Below are 26380 nucleotides of genomic sequence, written 5' to 3'. Positions count from 1 at the left end.
CCTACCCACTAGTTTGCTTTCAAATCCGGAATTGGAGAATTTGTGAAATTTTTTGACAGCTTGCTTGTTTGGTGTTATTATGACAGAACGTAGACTATCTATAAAGAAAATAGACTAAATACAATGCAAATTGTAAAATATTATATCTTCTCTTTTTAAAAAATGCATGGAGTTTTTCGCATCAAAAAGTTTCTCTTAAAATTCTAATTGCATAGATTATAAATAATTTTTGAATAGTTGGGCAGCTTTACCGTTAGGTGTTCTTTGACGACCGCCTTGGAGTATCGAATGCATTGTGAGGGGTATATCCGTCAAAGGAAACTGCCGTTTTTTCATCGAAACTTCGCCTTTGAGACATGAAAGAGACTGAACATTCGGAATCTGTTTGATTCCTGGTCGATTTTCGAGCCTTTCTTAAATTTTGAACAGGACTGAATAGAATTCGTTTGTCATCCATTGGGACTCGATCATTGTCATCTGACCAGTAGCATAACAAGGGCGAATGCCCTGGACGCCATTACCAGGGGACGAAGAATTCAAGTATCATTCAGTTGCATTCAGGAAAGGAAAAGTTTGCTTTTGAACTTTTATTCTATAGATTCTGAAAATTTCATCAGTTATTTTCAAGTTCGGAGAGCGTACAGAACAAGTTATTTTCAATGAGCACAGAAAAGTGAGAAATACTTCTATATATTTTCAGAGACGTATTAAAGTCTGTAGGAGTTTTAGGCAATTCAGATTTGGGAGTTCCTTTTTTGCTTTGCAAAACAGAATTTTTTTTAATTTTAATTTATTATCTATATTATAATTAGTAGTTTTTAAGTAACAAATATTATGAGAAACTAACAAAAAATAATTTAATTCTTTCTACCTTTAAGAGAGTTGGTTTCAGTATAAAAATAAAATCAACAATTACAAAAATTCACGGGGGAAAAAAGTTAAATGTAAGCATAACTAAGTAAACTTACATTATGGGAATCTCGCTTGTGCTTCACTGTGAATTTGTGATTCTCTCTTCACCAAAAGGAAACATTGTGCTCGTGCATCTTCCCATTGACATGAAATGTTGCTTCATCAATGAAAACTAAGTGATTGGCAAAATCAGCATTTTCAAAACACTGCATATCGGCACAAAATTCAAATAGCTTTTGTTTAACCAAATTATTCAGATTTTGTAACACTTGCACTTCGTTTGGAATCATTTTCAACTTCTATCTCGAAATTCTCCAGATGGTGGACTGAGAAATCTAGACTTCACGACTGCGTTGACTTTTCCAGGCTTCGTTGAATGACGACTTCTTGCGATACAGTCAGTCATTAAGGACTTGTATCTTTGCACAAAAAGCCAGTAGTTATACATTTTTCATGCCATTGATTGATAAATTTTCTAATAAGAACTTATTTTCCAAATCGTGATTGAAAATGCCATTGCACAACAGTGGCAGATTCCGTTTTTCCAAATTGAAGAACACACAAAGCGGCCATTTCGACTGATTATTCACATTACACACATGCTACTGCCTATGCGACTTCTGTCAAGGGCGAGACACAAACTTTAAGAGTGCATCTGCTTTACGATTCGCTAAGTTGATTCGTGTTTTTGATTGTTATTGTTTTACAACATCTGGAAAGTGTATACAATACACATCTGAGTACCCGGCCTAATGTGGCAGAAAGACTGGCTTGATAACAAAAAAGCCGGAGTTCTATGAATTCATTTCTTTGCCCACCAATACCAGAAGACAAAGTTTTTATCCAAAACTCACTGTTATAATACGTATTTTTTCACTTCTTATTGAGCACTAAGCCCTCCATTGATCTCAATGTGAACGCAGCCGCGGCCCGGTGAATCATAGAAGCAGTTGCTGGTAAAGTATCGACTTAAAATAGAAGGCTTTTTACAGGTAGTTTATATACTGCACTACACGTTTCAAGAATTTATTAGTGAAAAAATAAGTGAAAGGATACAAACTGTTAATATTTTAAAATAATTTCAGTAATACCTAAATTAAAATGCAGGAAACATAAACAAAGCACTAACATAAATCACAGACCTAATTCTTAAGAAAATTGGGTCAAACTGATTTCATTTTTCACTGATAAAGAATTATACCGATATGAAAAGGTAAACCTAAAAGAAGAGTCAAAACAAACAGTTCTTAGGTTTTGAAAAACTCTTTAATAGATGGCTTAATAGACGTCTTGCCTTACTCATTTAATTACGATAAAAGAAAACTAGGGCGGATAGTCGCGAACCGGATACTCCGGAGTGTACTGTACTTCTTTATTAATCACCCTGTATTTCAAAAATAAGAAAGAATCTCCGTCCTAACATAATAAATAATGTCGTTTGTAAATACTTCCTATTGAACCATTTTAAAATCTTATGGCATCCTTTCTGTGATGGGAATGCGATTTTGAAACTTTCATCTCCCTCACTTCACCTTTCAAGAAGGAGAAAATTTATCATTAACATTATTTTATTAAAATGAGCATTCAGTGAACTTTTCAGTCCTTAAAAAGTCGATATCAGCAACAGAAATCCCCTGTTGGTTGTAAAATTTACCAAATGCTAGCACAAATATAAATTTATACGTAAATTCTGGTGATAATGAAGAGTAAAATATTAGGTGAATAAACACTAATGGTGAAAATGGTGTGAGTTGCAAACATTCCTAAGGCTGTTATTCGATTCAATTATCGAATTGCAAAGTTTATAGGAGAAAAAACGGTTTTTCTCCCGTATTATGTAAAATTATTTTATAGCTATCATATTCATGGTTAGATGCTCTTACTTTTATTTAATACTAAATATTTCTCCAAGACATTTACTTGAAATCTTTTTTTTTTAATTAACATATTCTGAAAAACCTCATTTCGAATAAGATATAATGTACAAAATCTTGAGAAACAAAACATTTTTACATCCGCATTGAATAAACCTTCTTGTTATGATTTGAATAACAATGGATCAGGATGAACTTCAAACAAAGCTAAACACAAACAAAGAAAATCTCCAAGAATGTTTCAGAATTCTAAATGAAGCTGTGAAAGTTCTAGAAAAGGCTTAAAACAAAAAAGACAGAAATCGAAAGAATAAAAAAAAGAACTCGAGTAAAATATTCTCGATTGCTTTAAAACATAAGTGAAAGTTAGTTTGAATCAAGGCAATAATGAACTAACATCTGAAAATTCTAAACCGTTAAGACTAATTTAAAACCAAAGTTTTCTGGATCAAATCAGTGAGTCTTCTTTTCTGTTAACTCAGAAGATATAAGTTGAAACTTTAATTTCCGCGCTCTGCAGATATCTGTGTTTATTTTTTCACGAATCATAGAAAAGGTAATTTTATTTCAAAATCATATTTAGACATTAGTTCAGTTTCTAAAAAGTAGAAAAGTGAAACGGTTTTAGTAAAATTTAACATTACGTAAAAAAATTAATGAAACGCTTATTTTGACTGAAATTTGTCTTGAAATTGATGATCAGTAAGATCCGAAATCAAAACAAAACTAATTTGTTGATATTTTTCTTGATTATTTGTTAAATTCACATTGTTTAAAAATGAAGTATTTGGGTTGATTTCTGTTTCTTTAAAACTTTAAGTTGCCTTCCTTTAAATCTAGCTCGCGGTCTCCCTCGACATTTAAATTAATCTTACACGTAAGGTATTTACATTGCTTTAATGTAACCCTTAAAATATTTTGATAAGGGAAACTTAGGAGCATTTATTAATAGGAAGAAATTTTTTGGTTTTGTTTTGTTTTATATCGTATTTTATACTTTCAGTCACCGGCGATTGTCGAAGTCTCTACGGAAAATTTAACATCAGTCACCAGTCATTGAGGTTGCCCGAACGGAAAATTCAGAGTCAGTCATTAATAACTGACTTGGCACTTACCATGTTAATAATGACTTCATTAAAGTATTTCAAACTTATTTCAAAAACCTTGTCTTAATTTCTGAACAAAAAAGTTGTATGCCACAATTTTTATAATTACTTATTTTTAAACTGAAGCGATTTATTTGAAATACCGATAGATCATCAGACAGTACTTAACATGCTTACCCATCTGTCATGATGCACATAATCCCTCAAAATTTCTACCCATGGAAGATATTTTTTGCTTTAAAAGTAGCAATTGCATCCTTTAAAAACACGATGACTAAGAACGACATTGAAATCGATAACACCTGAAAATATTGGTTTTAAATTACAAATCAGAATGCAATTTCTTGCACTTTCCCTTTTGAAATTAAAGTTACAGAATCTATTGTATTTATTTACTTCTTTTGTTCGTCATATTTTCTTTTTAGAAGTGTATTGTTTTAATTTTATTTAAAAAATGAATTCTTTTTAAAGGTTTTAATGCTTGCTGAAATAGATTGTCCCAGAAAGATAGAAATGCCCATTAGCTTTTTACCTATTCATGATAAATTTACATTTTAATTTGCAATAGTGTCCAAAATAAGATAGGAAATAAGATTAAATTAATGAAATATTTCTGCTAACAAATTTTTAAACTATAAAGTTTTAAATATTTTTTTTCAATTCCTCAAAATAAAATTTGAAATTTAAAATATTTCCTCTTTATTACAACTAAATCAACGCAAGAAAACAGAATATTTATATTTTCAAAATTAACTAAATCATGCTTATCAGAATACTGACCGTTAAAAAAGGGGACCATAAATCAAACTACAAATCTAACTATCCCGAATATTGAAAACAAAAAATTTATCGCCTAAAAGATAGCCTTGAGAATTGTGCCTATATTTATAGTGTATCCAGGGAATTTCCCACGATAACATCACACTTTTTGTCACTGCATCGTCTTACATAATGATGCATGAAGTGAGATTGCCTATACTGAATCTCATTGAAAAAGAATCTGCTATCGCACACTTTGTAACAACTCTAATAAAAGTGTGTGTTTTTTCTCGTTTATATGTATTTTTGGCCAAAAGATGCAAGTACTTGTTTACATACATATGTTTTTAAATACATGTAAAGACTTACCATTTATTCTTATGTTTAATGCACAATTAATACCTGGCTTTTCATTAAAACACCCTTCAAAATTTCCAGCCAAGGTTTGTTTTTTATTGCTAATCTCTTTTGCTGGAGAACTATGTTCGATTTTCGGCATTTTGTTGTCAGTTCCTCCTGCTAGAGAATGCCAGTCCAACTTATCTGTACTGAAATCGGCGGCTGCTGATGACGTCAAAGGCTGTGAATGCGCTGTCTGGTGATGAAATGAAGAATCAGTTCCACCAAACTTGTAAAAAGTTACAGAATATTCTTTTTTCACTCACTCAATGCGTAAAAGTAGAAAGATTCTATCACAAGAAAACAGACATATTCCAGTAATTGTAGTCAACACACAACGATTTATTTGGAATGATTTTAAACCAAGGGTGGTTTTACTTTCTACCATGAACTTATTCATTTTATTTTAAACCAGCTGGTTCTCGGCTGTTTGCTGTCGAGAAGAAATAGTTTTGGAAATATTGTTTGAAATAGCTATCTTGTTTTATTAGGGATGATAAAAAGAACGATATTTATCTTCTTGTCGACAATGAATGCATTCAATGAAATTGAATGATGTACAGTGGCTCCCAAAATTGAGTATACACTATAGTCTTTCTTTTTTAATTTTATTCTTTTTGATCTTAACATTCCTATTTATGGCTAATATTTATAAGAACGACAAAATATACATTAACAAAAGTATTAGGCTAAAAAACAAAACGGAGAAATCAATAATATTTTTATTACAGTCATTTTTATGTCAAAGTTACAAATTCCAAAGTCACAAAATTGAGTATACGCCTTATAAAATATGCGACTTGACTACTATTATTTATTTTAAAATGAATAAGTAAAATAGTTTTGTTACTTTAATTGGCAATCATTGTTTTCCTAGTGAAAACAAACGTTTTGGTTATCATAATGAGCTCCAGAAATGAAACATATGCTGAAATTCGGAAACTTGTTATTCGATTATCTGAAGATGGTAAATCTCTAGGAGAAATTGCAAGAGAAATTCAACGCAGTCACGGATGCGTTCAAAAAATTATCCAGAAGTATAAAATGTATAGCCGAATTATTAATAAACCTGGAAGAGGAAGAAAAGAAATCCTCAATGTCACGACCAAGAGAAGAGTTATTCGAGAGGTAGCAAACAATCCTAAGGTGAATGCTACAAAAATTGCTACATTTACTTCAAGAACAATTGGAAAGTGTGTTTCTGAAGAAACAATTCAAAGAGTAATCTGAGAAGCAAATTATAATGGTTGCGTAGCCAGAACAAAACCATTCATTTCCAAAGTAAATGGAGAGAAAAGAATATTATTTGCTAAAAGTCATATTTCAAAACCTCTGGACTTCTGGAATCAAGTAATATTCAGTGACGAAGTTAGTTCAATGTTTTTGGTAGTGATGGTCGATGTTATGTTTGGAGAAAGCCCAATTTTGAGCTTCCTCCCCAAAACACCAATGCTTCTGTCAAGCATGGAGGTGGTTCACTTTTTGTATAGGACTGTGTGTCTGCAAAAGGAGTGGAAAATTTAGTATTCATTGATGAAATCATAGACAAAATAAAATATTTGGATATATTGAAGAACAATTTAAAACAAAGTGCCCAGAATTTGGGTTTAGGGTCAAGTTTTCTGTTTCAACAAGATAATGACCAGAAGCATACAACTAAAATAGTTAAGTTATGATTGTTGTATAATTGTAAATTGCAATTGCACACCCCTCCTCAATCTCCAGATCTCAATATGATTGAAAATTTGTGGGCACAATTAGGAAAATCGGTTCAAAAACACAATATTAGGGGCAAGGAACACTTAAAAAGAGTATTAGAAGAAGAATGGTCGAAAATATCCGGCCAAACAACTCAAATTCTTGTCAACTCAATGCCACACCGTTTACAAGCTATTCTAAATGCAGAAGGATATGCAACAAAATATTAATTTATCTTTTTCTCATTTTGTTTACAGATTTTGCTAGATGTACTCAATTTTGCGACTTTGGAATTTATAACTTTGCATAAAAATGACTGTAATAAAAATATTATTGATTCCTCCGTTTTGTTTTTTAGCCTAATATTTTTGTTAATGTATATTTTGTCATTCTTATAAATATTAGTCATAAATAGGAATGTTAAGATCAAAAAGAATAAAATTGAAGAAGAAAGAGTATAGTGTATACTCAGTTTTGGGAGCCACTGTGTAAAGGAGAAGTATAAATAATATTTATTCTATTATTTTATTTTATTATTCAAGTATACATTAGGGTAGACAATATTTTTTTGTTTTTCCGTCTTCAGCAAAAACAAATTCCCTGGCTGTCTGACTCGTGAGCATCCACCATACAATTCGTCATGTGAAAAATGTAGATTTTCTAGGCTCAAAGCAATAAGTTGGCAAAGTATTATAGCCATCGGATGAACGGTAAGGCAGAACATAAAATACAAAGAAGCAAAAATTCATTTTTATATATTAGCTATAATAATTGTACTATGCCTATAACCTTCGCACAAGTGCAAGCAATAAGTTGGCAAGGTTTTATCGCAATTAGAAGACCGGTACGACAGCGCTTAAAATACGAACAAACAAAAATTCATTTTTATATATTAGAAGATACTTCAAAGTTCCCAACATTCTACAGTATCCTTACGTGTTGCTATTGTTTTTGTTTGTGGGTGGCTGGGGGTGAAAATTCCATCTTATCAATTTCGGAATAGGCCAGTGACCCGGCAATATAAATTGGAACAAATTTATTAGTTAAGTTTTATTGCTTTAATCACTTCAGTCAGAGTTCATTATCACAATTCTACGTTTGCCCTCTCCGATGAAGTCAGCTTTAGCTGCAATGTGGGAAAGGTGAAGGGTTTTTTTTTTCTAAATTACTCGAAAGATGGGCATTTATTCCGAAAAGTAGTTTCCATAAAAGTTGTAGAGCATAAAAATTTGCTTGAAATTATTAAGAGGATGGTATATTTTTCTATCCAAAAGCGATTCTTATTAAAGTCGCGATTAATTTCCAATTAAAAAAAAAGCATTCGTCTTTCTTCCCAAGAAGCTCAGGTAGCAAGAGAAATTGTCTAAATTAAGATACGACGCAAAAATACTTTCTTTTATGTGCATTTATATATTAACGTTGGTGCACCAATACCAGAACGCTAGCGTGGTGTAAAAATTTAGAGAGAGGGCTCAAGATGAGATTGTGTCCTATTTAAACGAACATGTTTCAAAATTATAAATTCCATTCCAAAATAGCTTCCACGGAGCTTCTAAACAGAACATTAATATAACTATTGAACTAGTACTTCATATAGAACTAGTACCAGACCTGGCAAATATCCATGAATGTAGTATTAGTTTTATCCATGCAAAAAAATCACTTCCTTAAACCAAATATATGTAGTATATTTGAAAGGACACATTGAAAATGAGAAATAGGGTTAAGGGATTTTTCGTCTTTAATATTTCTTATAATTATATGTTATTGTTGCATAATTTCATCACAAACTATTCATCACCGCTAATAGCAATATACAGTCATAACCTTTCATGCGTGCTATTATTGAAGAGAAACGTATCCTTAATAATGATAAAAAATAATTAATAAAACATTTTCCAATTGTCACTTAAGGATGTAGTGGATAAAGAAAATGTGAAAAAACGAATGCGAGTATGGTTTTTTCAGTTCCAATCAATTCCTTAAAAAAAAGTGCTGCCATTAGCCAAAAAAAAATAATGTGTGTAATTTATATCTTTATCTAATAAAATTTTTCTTTTCTCGTAAATACAACCAATTGTGTACATTTCGATTACTGCAGAAAACAAAATACTTATCAACTATGCTTAGATATATTCCATACGAGGCAGATTTTTAGTCATAAAAAATCTTTATATTTACTGCTTACCTAATATTTTTAGAAATATATCGTTTATCAATATCGCTTTTTCCTGTAAGGAGCTTTTTCACTGCAATATTTTCTGAAAATCTCTTCGAAAAATAAAAATTACAATTTTAATCACATCAAAACATAGTAAAAAACTTAAATGTGCATTAAAAAAATCTTAATAAAAGAATGTATATTAGATTATAATGCACTTGAATCATTTTGAATTGTTGAAGTTTTGTAATGCTATAAAAATTAGTGCATTTTTTACCAATTAAATCAAAACCTAAGAGCACACTTCTCTGAATTTTTTTTAAATGAGGCATTAATGTACTACGATTACAGCGAAATTTCACAGCAGTTGCTTTAAATTCAGAAATTCAAATAGGAAAATTCAAATTGCTAAAATATTTTTCCAAGCGTTTTAAGCACCTTTCGCTTTTTCTAAGGTTTCTGAATTTTCTTGTAATTAATTTTCTTTCCCCTTTTCCTGTGAAAATGAAATTTACATAGCAAGATTAAGCGATGATTTTAGATTTTTTTTTTAATATCTTTCCTCATTATTTAAAATAAAAAGAAAATTTTCCACTCAATAACGTTCTTCCTGTTTCACAATAATTAGTCTTAGAAAAGATTTTTTTTTTCTCTCCAGAAAGATAAAAACATAAAAAGGTACTCTCAGTTCTCTTATGAAGAAAAGATCAAATTATTTTCAAGAAAGTTCCTGCTTTTTAAGCTTGCTGATTTTTAAATACAGTTGAGTCACTTATACAATATATTTTATTTTTCACTATTTATGGTTCTCTTTTATTTGAAAATTCACTGAAAAAGCTTCAGTGTTCTTTTTTGAAAAAATAACATCCTTCGATTCTTATTTGTAAAAATTATATCGCATTATGCATTATTAAAAAATATTATCAATGATATGCTGTAAACATTTTATTTTTCAATAAATAATACAGACATTTACTTTTTTTTGTCAGCGTAGTATATACTAAGTATGGTAATCGCCGAAAATGAAATCGAGATTTTGTCGAATCTCCACGTTTAAGTCTTCTCTGAATATGAACACATAATTAATTCCAAAACATTTCTTAGAATTAAGTGTGTTTTTCTATGAACACAATAATTCAAAAACACTTTCAGCTAGAATGACAAAATTTGCCATAGGTTCTCCATTCCAAAGTTGTTGATATCTAGGTTCATACAAAAATCGACTTTTTGAAAAACCGGTTTTCGAATTCAATATTTCAAAGACGGTTTTAGCCAATTTTCGAATTTTTGTCAAAAAAAAATAAATAGAATAGGCAAATATATTTAATTTATATAAAATAACAAAAAACGAAATCAATATCAAAGTCAAAATATTAAAAAAAAAATAATGAGGATTACATATACATATTACTTACAGAAAATAACGACAACTCAAAAATTTCAAATAATATTCATATTACTTTCACTTATTTTAATTTTTCCTAAGAAAATGTTATTTTGAAAAACATCAAATATCCGCTGAATGGTGACTAAGTCTTGTTCTTATTTTGGACACAATAGTGTCCTGAAATTGAAAATACTCGTTCACTAACTACTGAGCTTAGTTTTATAGTTATCATGGCATCAAATAACAAATCTAAGTTTTTTTGTTCTTTCATTCGTTGCCTCAAATAATGAAAATTAAACTTTCAGTGTCTTTGGATTTGTAAGTTTTTCTTCGGGCTCTTCAAGAAACTTATGAATTGATTTTTCCATGACTTCTTTTAAATAAGGATTACTCTGATGAGTAGATTCGATTTGTCCTCATCAGAATCAGTTTCCAAATAAGAATTTAGAAATATTTTAGACAATATCTTTCCAGATAACTTAATAATTACAGTTTTTTGAAGCAAAAGGAGGTACACTATATTTCTTCTCTGAACCAGAAATGTTTTGTGGATATTGCAAATACAGCAAAAGAATTACTAATTCTACTTGTCTTCTTTCTTGAATTCATTCTTCTAAAGCATATAATAATTTTAAACTTGCTTCAGTGTTTAAATTTTTTAGTTCATTTAACATAAGTTAATCATTAGTCATTTAGTTCATTAACAGAAATTAATTAAAGAAATCAAATAAGTTTAAAATTATTTTTTTCATAAAAATATTAATTGTTTAAACTGGTTTTCTTAATTTAAAAACCGGTTTTCTAATGTAACAAATTTACTTTAAAAAACCGGTTTTTTAAAACCGCGTTTGAAAAATTCATTCGAAGTCTGTCTGTTCGGCTTAACGAGTACAAGTGAACACGATAACTTCAAAATGTAAAGAGCTAGATAGATAAAGTTTGGTATACAGATTAAGCATCAATAACATAGATCCGCAACAGATTTGAAACAAAGACCGTCAAGAAACCGATGGTCTGAGTGTCTGTACTTTCAGAAACATGTAAATTCGATAGCTCAAAAACGTAATGACTTGAATAAGGGAAATTTGATTAGTGATCTTGTGGATACATTTGTCATTTTTTTTTATTTTAATTGGTTAGAAAAAGGCATTCAAAATATATATTCTATTTTCTGGTACTCGTATACTAACCGTTACTGATCGGTAAATATCACAAGTTAAATTCATGCTAAAGATCGATATTTCGTAACTGTTGCTAACCAGTAGCATGCAGTTGATACACAAGTACTGGTCTCCTTTATGATACTACAAACATACAATTCTCGAGTGTGAAAAGAAAAATTTAAGCACTCGTGGAGTCCAAGGATCGCAGTTTTATGAGGGGAATAACACTTATGCTAGAAAGTTAAGGCAGAACTTTTCCACCAGTTTTTGTATGAAAATTTCTTGCTCTCGGAAGGTATTATTACTCTCACTCCGAAAGAACAAAACTTTATTGAGGAGGATTTTATCATTACTTTGTCAAATTTAACTTCCAAAGTATCAAGCAATATCTCACCAATAAAATATTTTATAATTTGCTACAGAGTTTAAATAAGAATGTCTTTCGACGAAGAGATGGTATATTTTCTTCTACTGGTAAAATGTTTATGATACCACACTGGAAAACGTTACGAGTAACAAATATCTTTAGGAGACAATTTTCGATAGATCAAAATTGGTTCCAAAATTGAACTAAACTCAGTAATACGTCCATTAATATGGGGCAAGGGCTAAAAGAAATCGATTAAGGTTCTTATTCTTAAACTGTGATCTATGGACACTAGATAACTGTGCAGTAGAACTGCGAGGTGCATTAGGTACAGGCACACGTTAGATGCCCCGGACTCAAGGATGGCAAAATGATTTTAAGCTCAAAGAAAATGGCATTTTTTTTTTTTTTTTTTTTTGTAGCAATAGATTGGGATTTTTCAAAACTCTAGACTCACTTTCTCACAAAGCTAGCATTTCAATAATCAGATAAAATGATGCGGTTTCGTTTTCAATGATTATTGAATCTTTTAGTCATCATTAATAATAATGAATCATTTCAGTTTTTAGAAACTATCAACCAAAAAAAGCAATTATTAGGAAATTTAATTAAAAGTAAATATTTCCTGAACCAAAATTGTTAAAAGATGCATTGTATTTCGAGAACGCTAATGCTGCTACAACTAGTAAAACACAAATAAACTTAAACAAATTAGAAATAAATATTAAATTAAATGCAAAAAAGGAACAAAAAAGAAAAGATTAATTCAGTCTGAAGACTTATTCAAGGGTCACTCTCAGGAAGGGATTCAAACTAGAGATTTTTTTCTGTGGGGGATCCGACTTTCCCTCAAAAAAATTCCAAACTAATGATTTCTCGTGACCCGAAAATTAAAAGAAATTGAGGTTTTGGGGATAAAAATTAATATCATAAAATCAAAGACAAATTATACAATAATAATCAGAATATTATTTCAAAAATTTAAATTTAAGCAAAACCACATCAAAATTGAATCAAACCAAACTACAAAAAGACCATTTTATCATAAAACCAAAAAACATGAAAATCCCAAGAAATCGACAATAAATTACACAATAACAAGCAAAATATTATTTCAAAAATTTTGATCTAAGCAAGACCACAGCAAAATGGAATCAAACCAAACTACAAAGAAGATCATTTTATCATAAAACCAAAAAACATCAATAAAATATAAAAGCAAAGAACATACCAATTGAAAGTAAAAATTTCAAACACTTTGTGAAGAAAATAAATCTATCAGTGCAGAGTCACAACGTTAAATTAAATTAAATTAAATTAAATTTCCCGCGTTTAAAGCTGCACACGCTTGTAACATTTGGTGAAATGCCTCGTCACCATAAGAAATAAATTGAAGGATCTCAGCGCCATCTATTGAGTTAAAAAAAACCAAAATGAATAAACTAGCAGTGAAAAAATAGAATATGTTAGAAAACAGATAAACATTCTCTTATTAAAACTTTTACATTGCAAAAGTTTTGGGGAAAATTACTAGAAGTTAAGATTTTAATGAGATTGTTTGTTGCAAAATTACCAGAAGTTAAGTTTTTAATGAGTTTGTTTGTTGCTTCAATATAAGAAATTTTATATTAAAAATTTTTTTAATCCTGTTAAATTGTGAGAAAATCAAATTTTTGGAAGCTTTAGAGTTTAAATTAGAATGTTAATTACTAAGTTTAATTACTTTGTAGTTAAATTCATCCCTTTTAACGTAAATATCTTCTAAAGTTTTTCCATCAGAAATTTCTGTTTTTAAATCCTGATAAGTGGATGTTGATTTTCGTTCGTTTCACTTAAACTTAATCATTTGCACTCTGAAAAGTAGTTAGATGCATAACTATGCACTCAATACAAGAACTTGTTTATTGTTCCAAAAAATTAATTAATATATAATTGTTTTAAGTTGAATTTCCCCGAAAAATTAATCTACGTCTTTTTACCATTCTGTAGGCATTTTTAACAATCAAAATTGAAAAATAAATAAATAAAGAGTCAAAATGATGCACCATTTTGAATGGTGCCTGAGAAAAATAATCAGAGTGCTAAGGGTTAAATCTTCTGGATAACAATCAAGAACAACATTAGCATTATCCATGCTTAACAAAAGTAAGTCATCAATATATCTCCAACCGTATATTAAATTATTTTTAATTATTCTTTTCTCATAGTAATGTAGAAAAATATTGGCTAAAGCTCTTGAAAAAGCTGTTCCCATTGGAATTCCCTTTATTGGTTTATAAAAATTTATTCCATTAAAAACATAATTTTTGGAAATATTAAATTTACATAATTCGAGCCAGTTATTTTTTCTAATAATATCTCTATTTAAATATTCGTCATATATAAAAGACGATTACTATCAGGCAGGCATCTATTAACTTTTTATGAGGTAGATTTGTGTACAAATTTTCAAAATCATAAGTATTGAGTTTCTTAATATTGTTATCTTTTAGAAAATTCAGAGCTTTATGCTACAAGGGGTCAATATTTTGAACGAAAGTCAGACCCCTCACAGAAAAAATCGCTGGTTTGAATCCCTGCCTGAGGATGATCCTTGAAAAAGTCTCCCGGCTGGATTCATCTTTTCTTTCCTTTTGGTTCCTTTTTTGCATTTCACTTAATATTTATTTCTAATTTAGTTCAGTTTATAGAAATAATCTATTTTCAGCATTCGGCTAATTATTTTCGACAGTTGGCAGGATGGACGTGAGGAATCAAATATTTTACGATTCTCAGTAATTTATGTTTAAATTTCTTGTTTAAAATGCCGTCTCAGACTGCTTTTTTCTTGTTTCAAAAGATTAATAAATCGGTTCATTTTTGTCAAAATCAGATAATCAAGATACAGTTGCGAGGGGAAAGGAGTCATTCAACTTTATTCTGACGTCATTCATCATGAAATCATAAAAACGGTGTCACTCGAAAAAAATTAGAAACTTTTCAAAATCTTAAAGATTTTTTAATTAAAAATTTCATGAGGGGCTGTCAATATATTGAAATAAGAACAAGCTTCAAAATTTCTAATAGCAACACCCATTTTCCTCATCACATTTTAAAACTATATCAAAAGTTCTTCCCAGAAATCAAATTTCATTAGTTTAAGTATATTCGCTTCGAAATTATAAGCTAGCCAAATTTTTTCCCGCTATTGATAAAATTTTTGACTCTTATTTAAATCTTAAAAAAATAATACAGTAATCGACCTAAACTCTTTTTCTACGAAAATATAAAGTATTCTTTCGACATATTTTGTACAAATATTTATCATTAAAAAGTAATTTTTAATATGGGAAAAAAATTCAAAATTAAAGTCTAAAAAATATTTTGTACAAATATTTACCATTAAAAGGTAATTTTTAATAAGTGAAAAAAATTCAAAATTAAAGTCTGAAAATTCTTTAAAAGGCAACACACTTAAATTTGGGCATAAATCAAAAGACAAGGCAATTTCATGGGGTCTTACAAAATTTCAAATTACATTTGGGAGTAGATTTTCCGTTACATTAAGTTTTCTATATTGCGCTTAAAACGATGCATTTAAAGGCGCACTCACAAATTTCAAACTGTCAACAGCTTTTTATTTGATATTTAAATGCTACTAACGAAGCCAATATCCTTTTCCACATTATTGTACTCTAAGAAAATATTTTTAAAATTTCCTCAGTAGCAAGAAATATGAAATCAAAGCAAAAAAAAAAAAAGTACTTCACATTGCCAAAATATTTTATTAATAACTGCTGCGTTTAAATATGGAGGATAGTCTCTGCTCTTGGGGCAAATTAAAATTTTAATCATCGGCTCATATAAAGTCATTTCTACTAGAACACAAGAAATTACTGAAAAAGGAGAATTTTATTTCCTGATAAATACTATGTAGCGCAGTAACTATTTAACTTTACAAACATGCTAACCAAATTATTTTTCTTTATAATTAATACATAACGAATTCCATATTTTGTAACAAGAAAAGGGCCATTCGTGTTTGTTTAAATTTGTTGATGTTTGTTTATATATTCAATGTTTCTTACAAAAGTTTAAAAATTCATAAAATTAATCTGCCGTTATTGAAATTATTATAATGTCGTATATAATCGTAAATGTAATAAAAAAATCGGGTATCAAAATATTATCAGATAATGCATTTATTACTATCTTGGGGGGATGTAAAATACATCACTATTTTTTTTACTTCATATTTAAATGAAGGCAGAAGCAGATCAACTAAAATTCTTAAATAATAAATTTCAGTTTACTTGAATTTCGAAATGAATAAACATCTTGGAAAATTCAGTTTTATAAAAATTTCTCTTATAAGCAAAAATATTTTAAGATAAAAAGATTACACAAAATTTCAAATGAAGTTCATTTTTAAATTATTATTGTTTTAAAGTTTCGATACTTACAAAGAATACAAGAGATTATACATGACTTATTTATAAAATGTTTGCAGCTATTTTGTATTTAACCTCAATTATATGAATAATCATGAATTGTGAAATAATTCTGCTGTTCTTATATCGCTTTGAAAAGAATTTAAGCTTTTAAGAATGAGTGCAAAAATTAAGCATCTATCTATTCTCTAAGATATAATTATGTTGCTTTTGATAAATTACTTTTATAATTATTATTAGGATTTGTAACTCTTTTTTATTAATTTTATTATCCATTTAATATATTTGGTTGATGAATGTCAATTTAAATTAATTCATTTTGTTGTATTTAATCAAAAAAAGTTCTAATATATATGTTCAATTATTTAACTGTATACTTCTTAAAGACATGCTAGGAAATAATTATTCTCATTATATATATATATATAGTAAATGCAAATCCATGCTTTAACTCTTCCTTCAAGTACACCAACCCAGTTAAATTAAAACTAATGATCTCAAAAACTACAGCGTCTTTGATTCTATTTTGTAGAAGTAATACTGTGGAGGTGGTCACATTTCTTTTGGTATGTCTTAAGCAAACATTACATTATGATAGTATTGATCTAACAGTTTTGGTAGCATTCAAAATCCAATAATGTTCACGTTAAACATTCAAGAACATTTACAATTCTTTTCTTTTCGATTCTGCTTGAATTCTTTTTGTATTCCGTCTTTATTAGACTCTCGACAACTTTATGATGAGATGATAAAATGAGAAGATTCTTGAAACCTGAATCCTTTTGACATGTTATCATTGCTTTTTCTCTCTAAGGGTTCCTTCCCTATCTTTTATGTTGTTAAAGAATCCAGTTTTTTTCTGTTGACATCAGGAATAAAGTATTTGTCTGGTATCATCTTGAAAATACTTAATTCTGCTAGCTTTACTTCTTAATATGTAGCATAAGAAATTGAAAAGTGGAATTTCTATAATTAAAAATCACTTTTTTCATTAATAGGGCATTCGTAACATTTTATCATAACTCTTAAAATAATAAAAGTACCAATCCAAATTATAATTATTAGTTTTATAACTACATTCATTATTTTCTCTTTGGTCCAAGGAGCAAATTATTAGAGGAGTTTTAGAAACTGGATTCAGATATCTCCATTATTTTAAAACATTTTTTTAAATCGAAAGCAGATTTTTGTAAGAGAACTTTTTCTTCCCTTACCACCAGCATGCGGGCCCTTACCACCAGCTACTACATGAGAACTGGTAGACAGAATTAGGCTCTTGATAGTAAATTGGTTGAATTTTGTTGCTATAGGAAGTGTCTTGCAAAAAGACACTCCCTTAAAAAAGTTTTAAGAAAAAATATTACGAAACATTTGTTAACCCTTTAAAGGGCCAGTTTTTTCTTGTCATATTATGTTAAAATATTTTTAGGCTTGAAATTAGAATAAGAAAAAGGATTCATTTAGCTTATTAGATAAATTTAATTTGATTAATTAATTAATTTGGTTAATTAATAATTAAGTAACAAATCAAGACACATCCTTTTGTCTGAGATAAAGAACTGAAGCATCTAAGTTTCTGTTTACTAAAAAAAATTTTCAGAACTTATACCAACCTACATAATTTCATACAAAGATTGATAAATTTGGTGGGATGCATACTTCCCACGGCCTTAGAAAGGGTTAAATCATGGATCCAGAAAATTCAGGATTTCAACAAGAAAGTTATTGCAACATCTTTCACTAAAATCTGTATTTCAAATACATTCTTATAGTTCATTAATTCAGTCCTTCATATTCATAAGTTTTACATATTCACTAGCATGAAATTTGATGCAATGGTTAAGTAGACAATTTGATCTCTTTTTGCTAATTACGTTATCTCGTATGTTATCTGAACTTGTTAATCACCTTACGATTTCACTCTTCCATTCGGTTCGCCTACCCAAAATGCCCTTACAGTGTAGGCTCTCTGTAAATTCTGGTTTTGTGAGATTTTTACATGGATGTTTATGTAACTAATCACACCGAATACAGAGAAATTTCGATGTTCTCATTTAACTTAATTCTATGGATGCAAGGTTAAAGATGAAACCTTTAATATCCTGCAATTTTTGTTTTCTCAAGGATCTATTTTTATAAAAAAATTATATAGATTGAATATTATGTTGCTTAAATCTTACATGCATCAAATGCTTCACCGAGACTAAAACGTTTATGAAATCTATGGCTTTCTAAAAATAATATTTCTCTTTTGATAACTCATTAACTTGTTATATACTATGATGTTAAAAGCATCTGAATGCTTTTAATGTTTCATTTACTCCGCAAATGTGTGAATGATTAAAATAAGGAGGAAAATTACTAATATGGCGTGAATATCGTAAATGCTTGAATTACAAATCTCAGTATCGATTTTGAGCTAAACCACGATATTCCATTTCCAGCAATAAGCAAAATCTAGAAATCTGAAAATCATCTCCCGAAATTTTTACAATTTTTGCTTTTTTTTCCCGATATATAGTAATGGCCAAAATTATGGAAATCTTTTAGTAAACGTGCATTATTAACATTTTAATGGTTCATAACAGCAATAATATTTACAGAAATACCATAAATTCATACCATACCATATCATTTAAAAGATAATTTAACCAAGAATGTAATTCATTAAATCATGTTCTCTAATCAGCATTGTTTTTAAGTTATAGCGAAACAACCAGAAAAAAATTTACATATCTTGTTTCAATTGATAATAAATAGCTTTTGTTCATTTGAATGTAGCCAATGAGAACGATTGCTTAGACTTCCAATATTGCAGTAACTTGATTTTAATAGAATTCAGTATTTGATGCCATGTTTTGGGGCTAAAAAAATTCTGGGTTTTTTTTTTTTTTTCATTTCTCTCTCTTTCTCTCTCTCTCTCTCTTTCTGCCTGTGTGTGGGAGGGGTCACTTTTTCTTGTGTTCCTTCCATTTTGTAAGTTTTTATGTAATGTAAAGTTTTATGTAAAAAATAAAAGAAATGGTACAAAATGTTGATTGGTCACCCAAAAACCGATGAAAATTTGCATTAACAAGGAGTTACTTATAATGACATTAGTTTAAAAAATGGTGGAAATCTAACTAAAGGCAGTGTTTCTAAATCCATAAGGAAACTCAGTCACTACAAAGCCAAATGGGTAAAAGCAGGAAAAGCACCAAATGATGATAGAATAATTAAAAGAATGTGCCTACTTTATAGAAAAAAATCATATAGAAAAATTCAAAGGGAAATGGTGCAATGTAATGTGAAGTTAAGTGCACTGACCATCTGACGCTGATTCTAGGAATCTGATCTAAATGGAAAAATTCTAGTGAAAAAGAATTTTTTTAATTCGAAACAAAGTTGAAAAGATTCAACTGGATAAAACTCATTTTGAGTGAATAGCAAAGAATAGGACTGTGTGATTTGGTGTGACGAAACCAAAATCTCTCTAGTTGGTAGCGATAGCATAAAATATGTATGGAGAAGAATACGAGATTTCCATCCTAATTATATAGCACCTATTGTTAAACAAACAATTACTATTACGATCTGGGAATGTATGACAGCAATTGGAGTAGAATTTGTATGATTGATGGTAATATAAATACCCAAAAATACATAAACAAAATATTTATTCCAAAATTGCTGCTTTCCGCAAGTGATCATTTCCCAGATATTGAAGAATTTATATTTCAACTGAATTTAGCTTCATGCCATGTTGCCATACAGAAAAACGGGTTACAAGACAATCATATTTCAATGGTCTGGGGATAGTCTAGACCTTAAACGAATCGAAAATCTATGGAGCAGGCTAACAAAATTGATATATAGAAGCAACCCAGCTGTAAAACCCAATTAATTAAAGCGATAATATAATAGAGTATCAAATAATAATACCTGAGAAGCTAAAATCATTTATGAATTCCTTGGAATGGCCTTGCAAGTTGTAATTATTTTATTAAACTATTAATTAAATTACCCTTTAAATGATATCTCACTTTAATGTATTTCTCTTAATAAAATTGTTCCTTTGAACTATCAAATCTCAAAAATGTTCTTTCTCCAAAAGTTTCCTACAGTTTTGGCCACTATTATAAATGACAGCCATTAAAAGGTAGGATTCTACTGAAAAGCCTTAAGATATTTTCTTTAGAAAATATAGCTAAATAATTATGGTATAAAATATTAATTCAATGCTTTTCAGATAATTTTTTCATGAACAAAATAACAAATATCTATTAAAAACAATTTAAAAATAGCAACATAAAATTCTACAAAATAACAGTTTTAATCACAAGGACATTATATTATTAAATTTTAAATTTCCAATAAAAATTTATGTTTGTAAAATTTTGGGAAGTCTTTCTAATATTTAAGACTTTTGGCCTAATTCTCATTTGATTTCATAATCCTATTTAAGAAAAAATAATGCATTAAAAGTTATTTCACGCAAGTAAATAATTTGAAAATGCATTTTAAAAAATTCAGAATTGGCTTAATTAAAGTCAAGAAAACTTTTCTTCCATCATCTCAAAAGTCTAAGAAAATATTACTTAATGAAGATTACCAAAAGTGTTTGTCACCAATAAAAATAGAACAGCTTTCAAATGCTCTTCCATAGCCTTTTAACTAAGAAAACGATTTTATGAAACAGTAGATAGTCGCAGATCGACTGACAACCAAAAACTCCTTTGTGTTATATATTATTTTAATAATCCAATATTTATGTTCCATTTTAACCAAAAGATATCATTGAAAACTGCATATTTTCTTCGAAAACAAATCTGAAGAAAACTTGATATAAGATTTTCATCCTTATTCTAGAAGAGATATTTGATTTAAACTTACAAGCGAATATATTTAATATTTTCAAAAATTATTTTCATCACAATCAAATTTCAATAGACACGTGAACTAAGTACTTCTGTGAATATGTGATGGTAATTCCTCTAATTGGTTGAAAAGACGTTCATATGTAAAATTTCAATCTATTGTAAGGGAAAAAGCAAGTTGAGATATTGAAAATATTGTTATATATTGAAAAGTCTTGCACTTTTTTCAATGTGATTTGTTCATTCATCTTTAGTAATGTATATCATTAAGATTTTTCTGCAAATATTCACAATGATTATATTTTACTATTCCAGGAACATTCTTGACAACCATGACGATGAGTAACTTCAGTGACGTTTACGACAATCTAACATTTGACACGGTTCTACTTTTCAATGGAACTGAAAATAACAACTCCCAGGATGCAGCCTCAAACATTGTGTCCACTGCAGCCCTTTCGACAGTTCTTTCTCTGTTAATTTTGTTTACAATAATCGGTAATGTATCAGTGATAATTGCTATAACTCGTGAAAAGACTCTTCAAACGAAAGGCAATTGCTTGGTGCTGTCTCTCGCCGTTGCAGATCTTCTAGTTGCATGTTTGGTTATGCCCTTAGGAGCAGTATATGAAGTAAAACGAGAGTGGAACCTTGGCAAAGAATTGTGTGACATCTGGACATCTTGTGACGTGCTATGTTGCACAGCCTCAATTTTGCATCTAGTAGCTATCGCTGTGGACAGATACTGGGCAGTCACAGATATCGATTACGTTCGTCAAAGACAATCATGGCACGTGGGTCTTACAATAATAATTGTTTGGTTAGTTGCTCTTTCTGTGTCAGTCGCACCTCTTATTGGTTGGAAAGATGAGCACCACGAGGAAAGAGTGCTAAACGAAAAAAGATGTTTAATCAGTCAAGATCCTGGTTATCAACTTTTTGCTACTTGTGCTACGTTTTACGTTCCTTTAATAGTGATCCTGTTTTTGTATTGGAGAATATTTCGAGTGGCTCAAAAACGAATTCGTCGTAGACCAGGAACACGTGCAGAGTCCCGATTGGTATCTGCTACTGTCATGGCATCACTAGTCACTGAGATGACTTTAATTTCGACCACAACTTCTTCATCACACCCAAGTGAAGCAAGTCGATCTGAGGATTACTTATGGGATCAAAGCAAAGAACATGTTTTGAAAAAACGAAGAAGAGTTAACTTGAGATCAAAACGTGAAAGAAAAGCAGCTAGGACACTGACAGTTATAACCGGAGTTTTTGTTATTTGTTGGCTTCCTTTTTTCATTATGGCGTTACTTATGCCATTATGCGAAGACTGTCAACCAAGTAATGCCCTTTTTAGTTTTGCATTGTGGCTTGGTTATGCCAACTCTATGCTCAATCCAGTTATTTATACTGTTTTCAGCCCGGATTTTCGAATGGCTTTTAAGCAAATTTATTTAAATTCTTGCCGTTTTTAACCGAATGCACTTAGTGATTTAAATATCACTGTTATTAAAGTACAAATGCTTTTGTGCATACACTTTCTTACAGAATGGATTCAATGCAATGATCTGTGCAAATGGTTTAAAATTCTTGATAATTTTTTAAAAGAATTTTTTTTATATATATTAGTATAAAAAGATTTTTAAAAAGAACCAACGCGGGGCATTTCAATCCGTATAAGCATGATTTCCCTTTTCACAGTTATGAAGCTATTTGAAAAAAAATTGCCTCAGTCTAGTGTTTTTTTTTTTTTTTTTTTTTTTATGTTATCTTAAAAAAACTTCTTTTTAAAAAACTTATTTCATAAATAACTTCATCAAAAGTGGCACATCAATTTGCCTGTAAAATTTATAAAAACTTTTTAAACTATTGCATTCACTCTATAGGTAATAACAGAATTTTGCGAACAACATTTATTTATTTTTAATAAAATATACGATTATTCAACTATTATTTCTTAAATTTATCTATGGGTATTATCAAACCAATCATAGTCATCGGTCTCAAAGTGAGATTGCTTCAATAAGTCAATTTTATTACAATTAATTAAATCTGTTCAAGGCTTGCTTTTTAGCAAAGAACAACTATAAAATCAAACACTTTGTTTGGTAACTGAAAATCCTTTTTAACTAAAATAACTTGTTATTAAAATATGAGTTGTAAAAATTACAAAGTGGATAAACATTGTATTGTACTTCTTTTTGTGGAAACTATTGTGTATCTTCCTTGTACTGTTATCGCTGATTGTGTTTCTTCATATGTGTCTCTTTCCTGTTTAAAAGTTGCACTTTTTCTTTTTAGTTTTTGATGCAATTGAGAACTGTTTTCTGTAATAACTTGTGTATTTTTACAATATCATTGAAAAAAATTTGTGAACATAAACTTCATAAACTTGTCATCTATGCACATTTTAAAATTATATGCAGGCTTTTTTTTATATCATTGCGCATCTATTATGTGTAATTTAATAGTTGCATAGACACTAAACTTTTATGACAGGTGCACTACTGCATGCTATGGGGTTCATTAACCTGTACAGAAATAATTAAGAGGTGGTAAGGTCTATCAAGTACATGTCTAAAAAACACCCTTACTTGCGAGCTGCAACTGGTACATGCACATTTATGTACTGAATGTCCAAGATAATTTCGTATTACTGCACCACCGCGTTCTTCCTATGCAACATTCTAGTTTCAAATTGTTCTAATTGGTATTATTTTTTTACAAACTTACAAATAACACCCTTCATTAATCGCTAATCCAGCTTCAGGGCACAATCTTCTATCATGATCTAACGAACCAACACATAAAATTTGCACACAACCTGTCGAGGCATTATGTATGCAGCATTGACTAATGCTATTTTGATCAGTTCACAAAATATTAGTGCGACAATAAAATTGACATGCGTAGTTTTCCCAATAAATATACGCAATAATTCCCTAGGCTGGTGTTGAGATGATGTTTGCTAATGTGCACTGTCTGATATATTGCCGGAGGATCTACAGGAGCGTCAGTAACCTTCAGATCACTGAAACTACTTATGTTTCCATCATTCTTTTCTTTTTTGGAATCCATCGTTTTTCTACTTTTTCTGTAGTATTCTGCTTGTTGCTCTGGTCGAAAAAGAGAAAAAAACTCAACATCAAAATTTTGGCAAAGGTTAGGAAAAAAATATTCAGGACATTTATAAATGGTTGTGAAAAAGGCATACTTCTTAGTAAAATAAACTTTTTTATTATTTTGGTTCAGTTATTTATTGGACAGACTTCGCATACTTCACACTATAATAATTTTTCGAATAAATATAAAAGTTTTTTACGATAGATTTAGTTTCATCTTTAAAAAATAAAACAATTGCAATTTTTTATGAGTTTTCTTGCAACAGCGTTAAATGTAATTTTTAAACTTTGCTAAAATATTATGTTGTGAAATAATGCTCAGGTTGTCTGAGGAGGAGTAAATATCCGTATAGGCTTCTTTCGTTAATTAGGAGAGATAAATCTAAAACCAAAATTAACAAGCTTTGTATTTGGAATCAAAAATCAAGAATAGGTAACAATGTAGACTCAAAATGCATACTGGTACCCAAAAATCAGATTACAAACACAAAGCATGTAATATCCTAAATGTAATTGGTTTATTAAGACGTTTGAATACCGTTGCTAAATATTATGAGACATCTAATAATAAACTAAAAAATTAAAATGGAATAAATTTTTTCAAATATTTAAATGAGATTAAAAATGGCTAAAAGATGGTTTCAGAACCATCTGGTTAGGAAAGAGTGCAGCCACCATACATAGATTTTCAAGCCTTACAGAAAGTTATGATGTTTAAAATCAAGTTGCAAGTTTGTGGCGACAAATTCCATTCATCTAATAGAGAAAACTTTAATTCTGGAAAATATTGGGAGTACATTGATGCAATGCGATGGCTCTTCTTAAAGTATCCCATACATACTATGGGATTAGGATCTAATGAGTTGGCTAGTGTGTTTTCTCTGAAAAACCAGGAAATGGCCTCCTCCTCCAGAAAATCATCCACAGTTGGAATAAATCTGCCTGACCTTTTTGTCATCTGTAAAAATAATATCGTCGCAAACTGCTTCTCGGAAAACTATCATTAAGGTTCTGGGGCCTCATCTTTGTACAGTTGTGTAGTCATAGAACCCTCTCTATAGACATACACAGATATACGGCCGTCTAGTCTAACATGATTCCTCTTCACAGAAGAATTTCACTTTCACCAAAGCGAAGCACTTCTTTTTTATTCATGCGATGAAAGCGGACAATATATTCTCTCCAAATAAAGATTCTGCGGGAATAATTCCAAGAATGAAGTTCCTGGTTCTTCCAAAACTGCTTGTTTCTTGTTCTGTCTTGAAGGAAAGGCGTATTCCCAAATGTCTGGCATAAAAACTCTTCTCAGCTACAACGTGTTCCCAGTTTGCTTAGAAATTATTTTTTCAATAGCAACAGCGAGGTTCCAAGCGAGTTCTGCAATCTTTGACTCTCTATGCTGTCGCACATATAATAGCATGTATTAATTAGCTCAACGTAACTCTTGGGCGATATAGAATAGCCTTCTTGGTGATGATGCCAAGAATGACTTGAATGGGCAACATGACTTGAATGTTACTATTCGAGACAATCCTAAGCGTTGAGCGACGCCCGCTTGAGATCAATCAGTTCCAAGCCTACCGAATACTTTACGTCTTAATTCATGGTTTAAACGATTCTGTAAATTCATTTTTGATGCAATTAATTAATCATGAAACTTTTCTATTCAAAGTCACATTTTTATTGAAAAAATTCTAAATAAGAAAATTGTCCAGCTTTATGTTCTCTCGAATTGCGTGAGTTTTTAAAACATGTGAAAGGCATTTAAAATATCACAGATTATAAGGAGTATTTTGCTTAACATCAATCTCTAATTATAAATGACATCAATTTTTAAAATATTAATGATAGAATAATTTCAAAAAAATATGTGTTGTAGCTTAACTTTGGTCGCCAATGCACGTAAAAATAACATATCTGAAACCACTGAAATTTTATTATCGTTATCTAAGAAAGATTGTAGTACATGCAACTTAGAATAAACTGTTTACCAAATGTGAATTCAATTTTTAGTGTGTATGTGTTTTAAGATTTTAAGTGTGTGTTAAATGCACTCATATAGTGAACTGAAGAGATCTTAAATATGTGTATTTACCATTTTGTGAATATATTTATTGTAAACATTTCAAATTTGTAATTGCGCATT

General features: G+C 29.7%; 1 protein-coding gene across 1 annotated transcript; it reads left to right on the top strand.

Annotated features, from left to right (window-relative positions):
• Positions 1-21555: 21555 nt before the first annotated feature.
• Positions 21556-22587, top strand: LOC129959789 (5-hydroxytryptamine receptor 2B-like; the record flags this gene model as incomplete). The annotated part of the gene is made up of 1 exon (XM_056072682.1): positions 21556-22587. A coding segment is annotated over one exon (1032 nt), but the record flags the coding sequence as incomplete, so codon positions are not given.
• Between the last annotated feature and the right edge of the window lie 3793 nt (positions 22588-26380).

The sequence above is a fragment of the Argiope bruennichi genome, chromosome X2 (assembly GCF_947563725.1).
Source record: "Argiope bruennichi chromosome X2, qqArgBrue1.1, whole genome shotgun sequence".
Classification (NCBI taxonomy): domain Eukaryota; kingdom Metazoa; phylum Arthropoda; class Arachnida; order Araneae; family Araneidae; genus Argiope; species Argiope bruennichi.
Note: the sequence above shows the minus strand (reverse complement) of the source record. Positions and strands in the feature narration are given on the sequence as shown.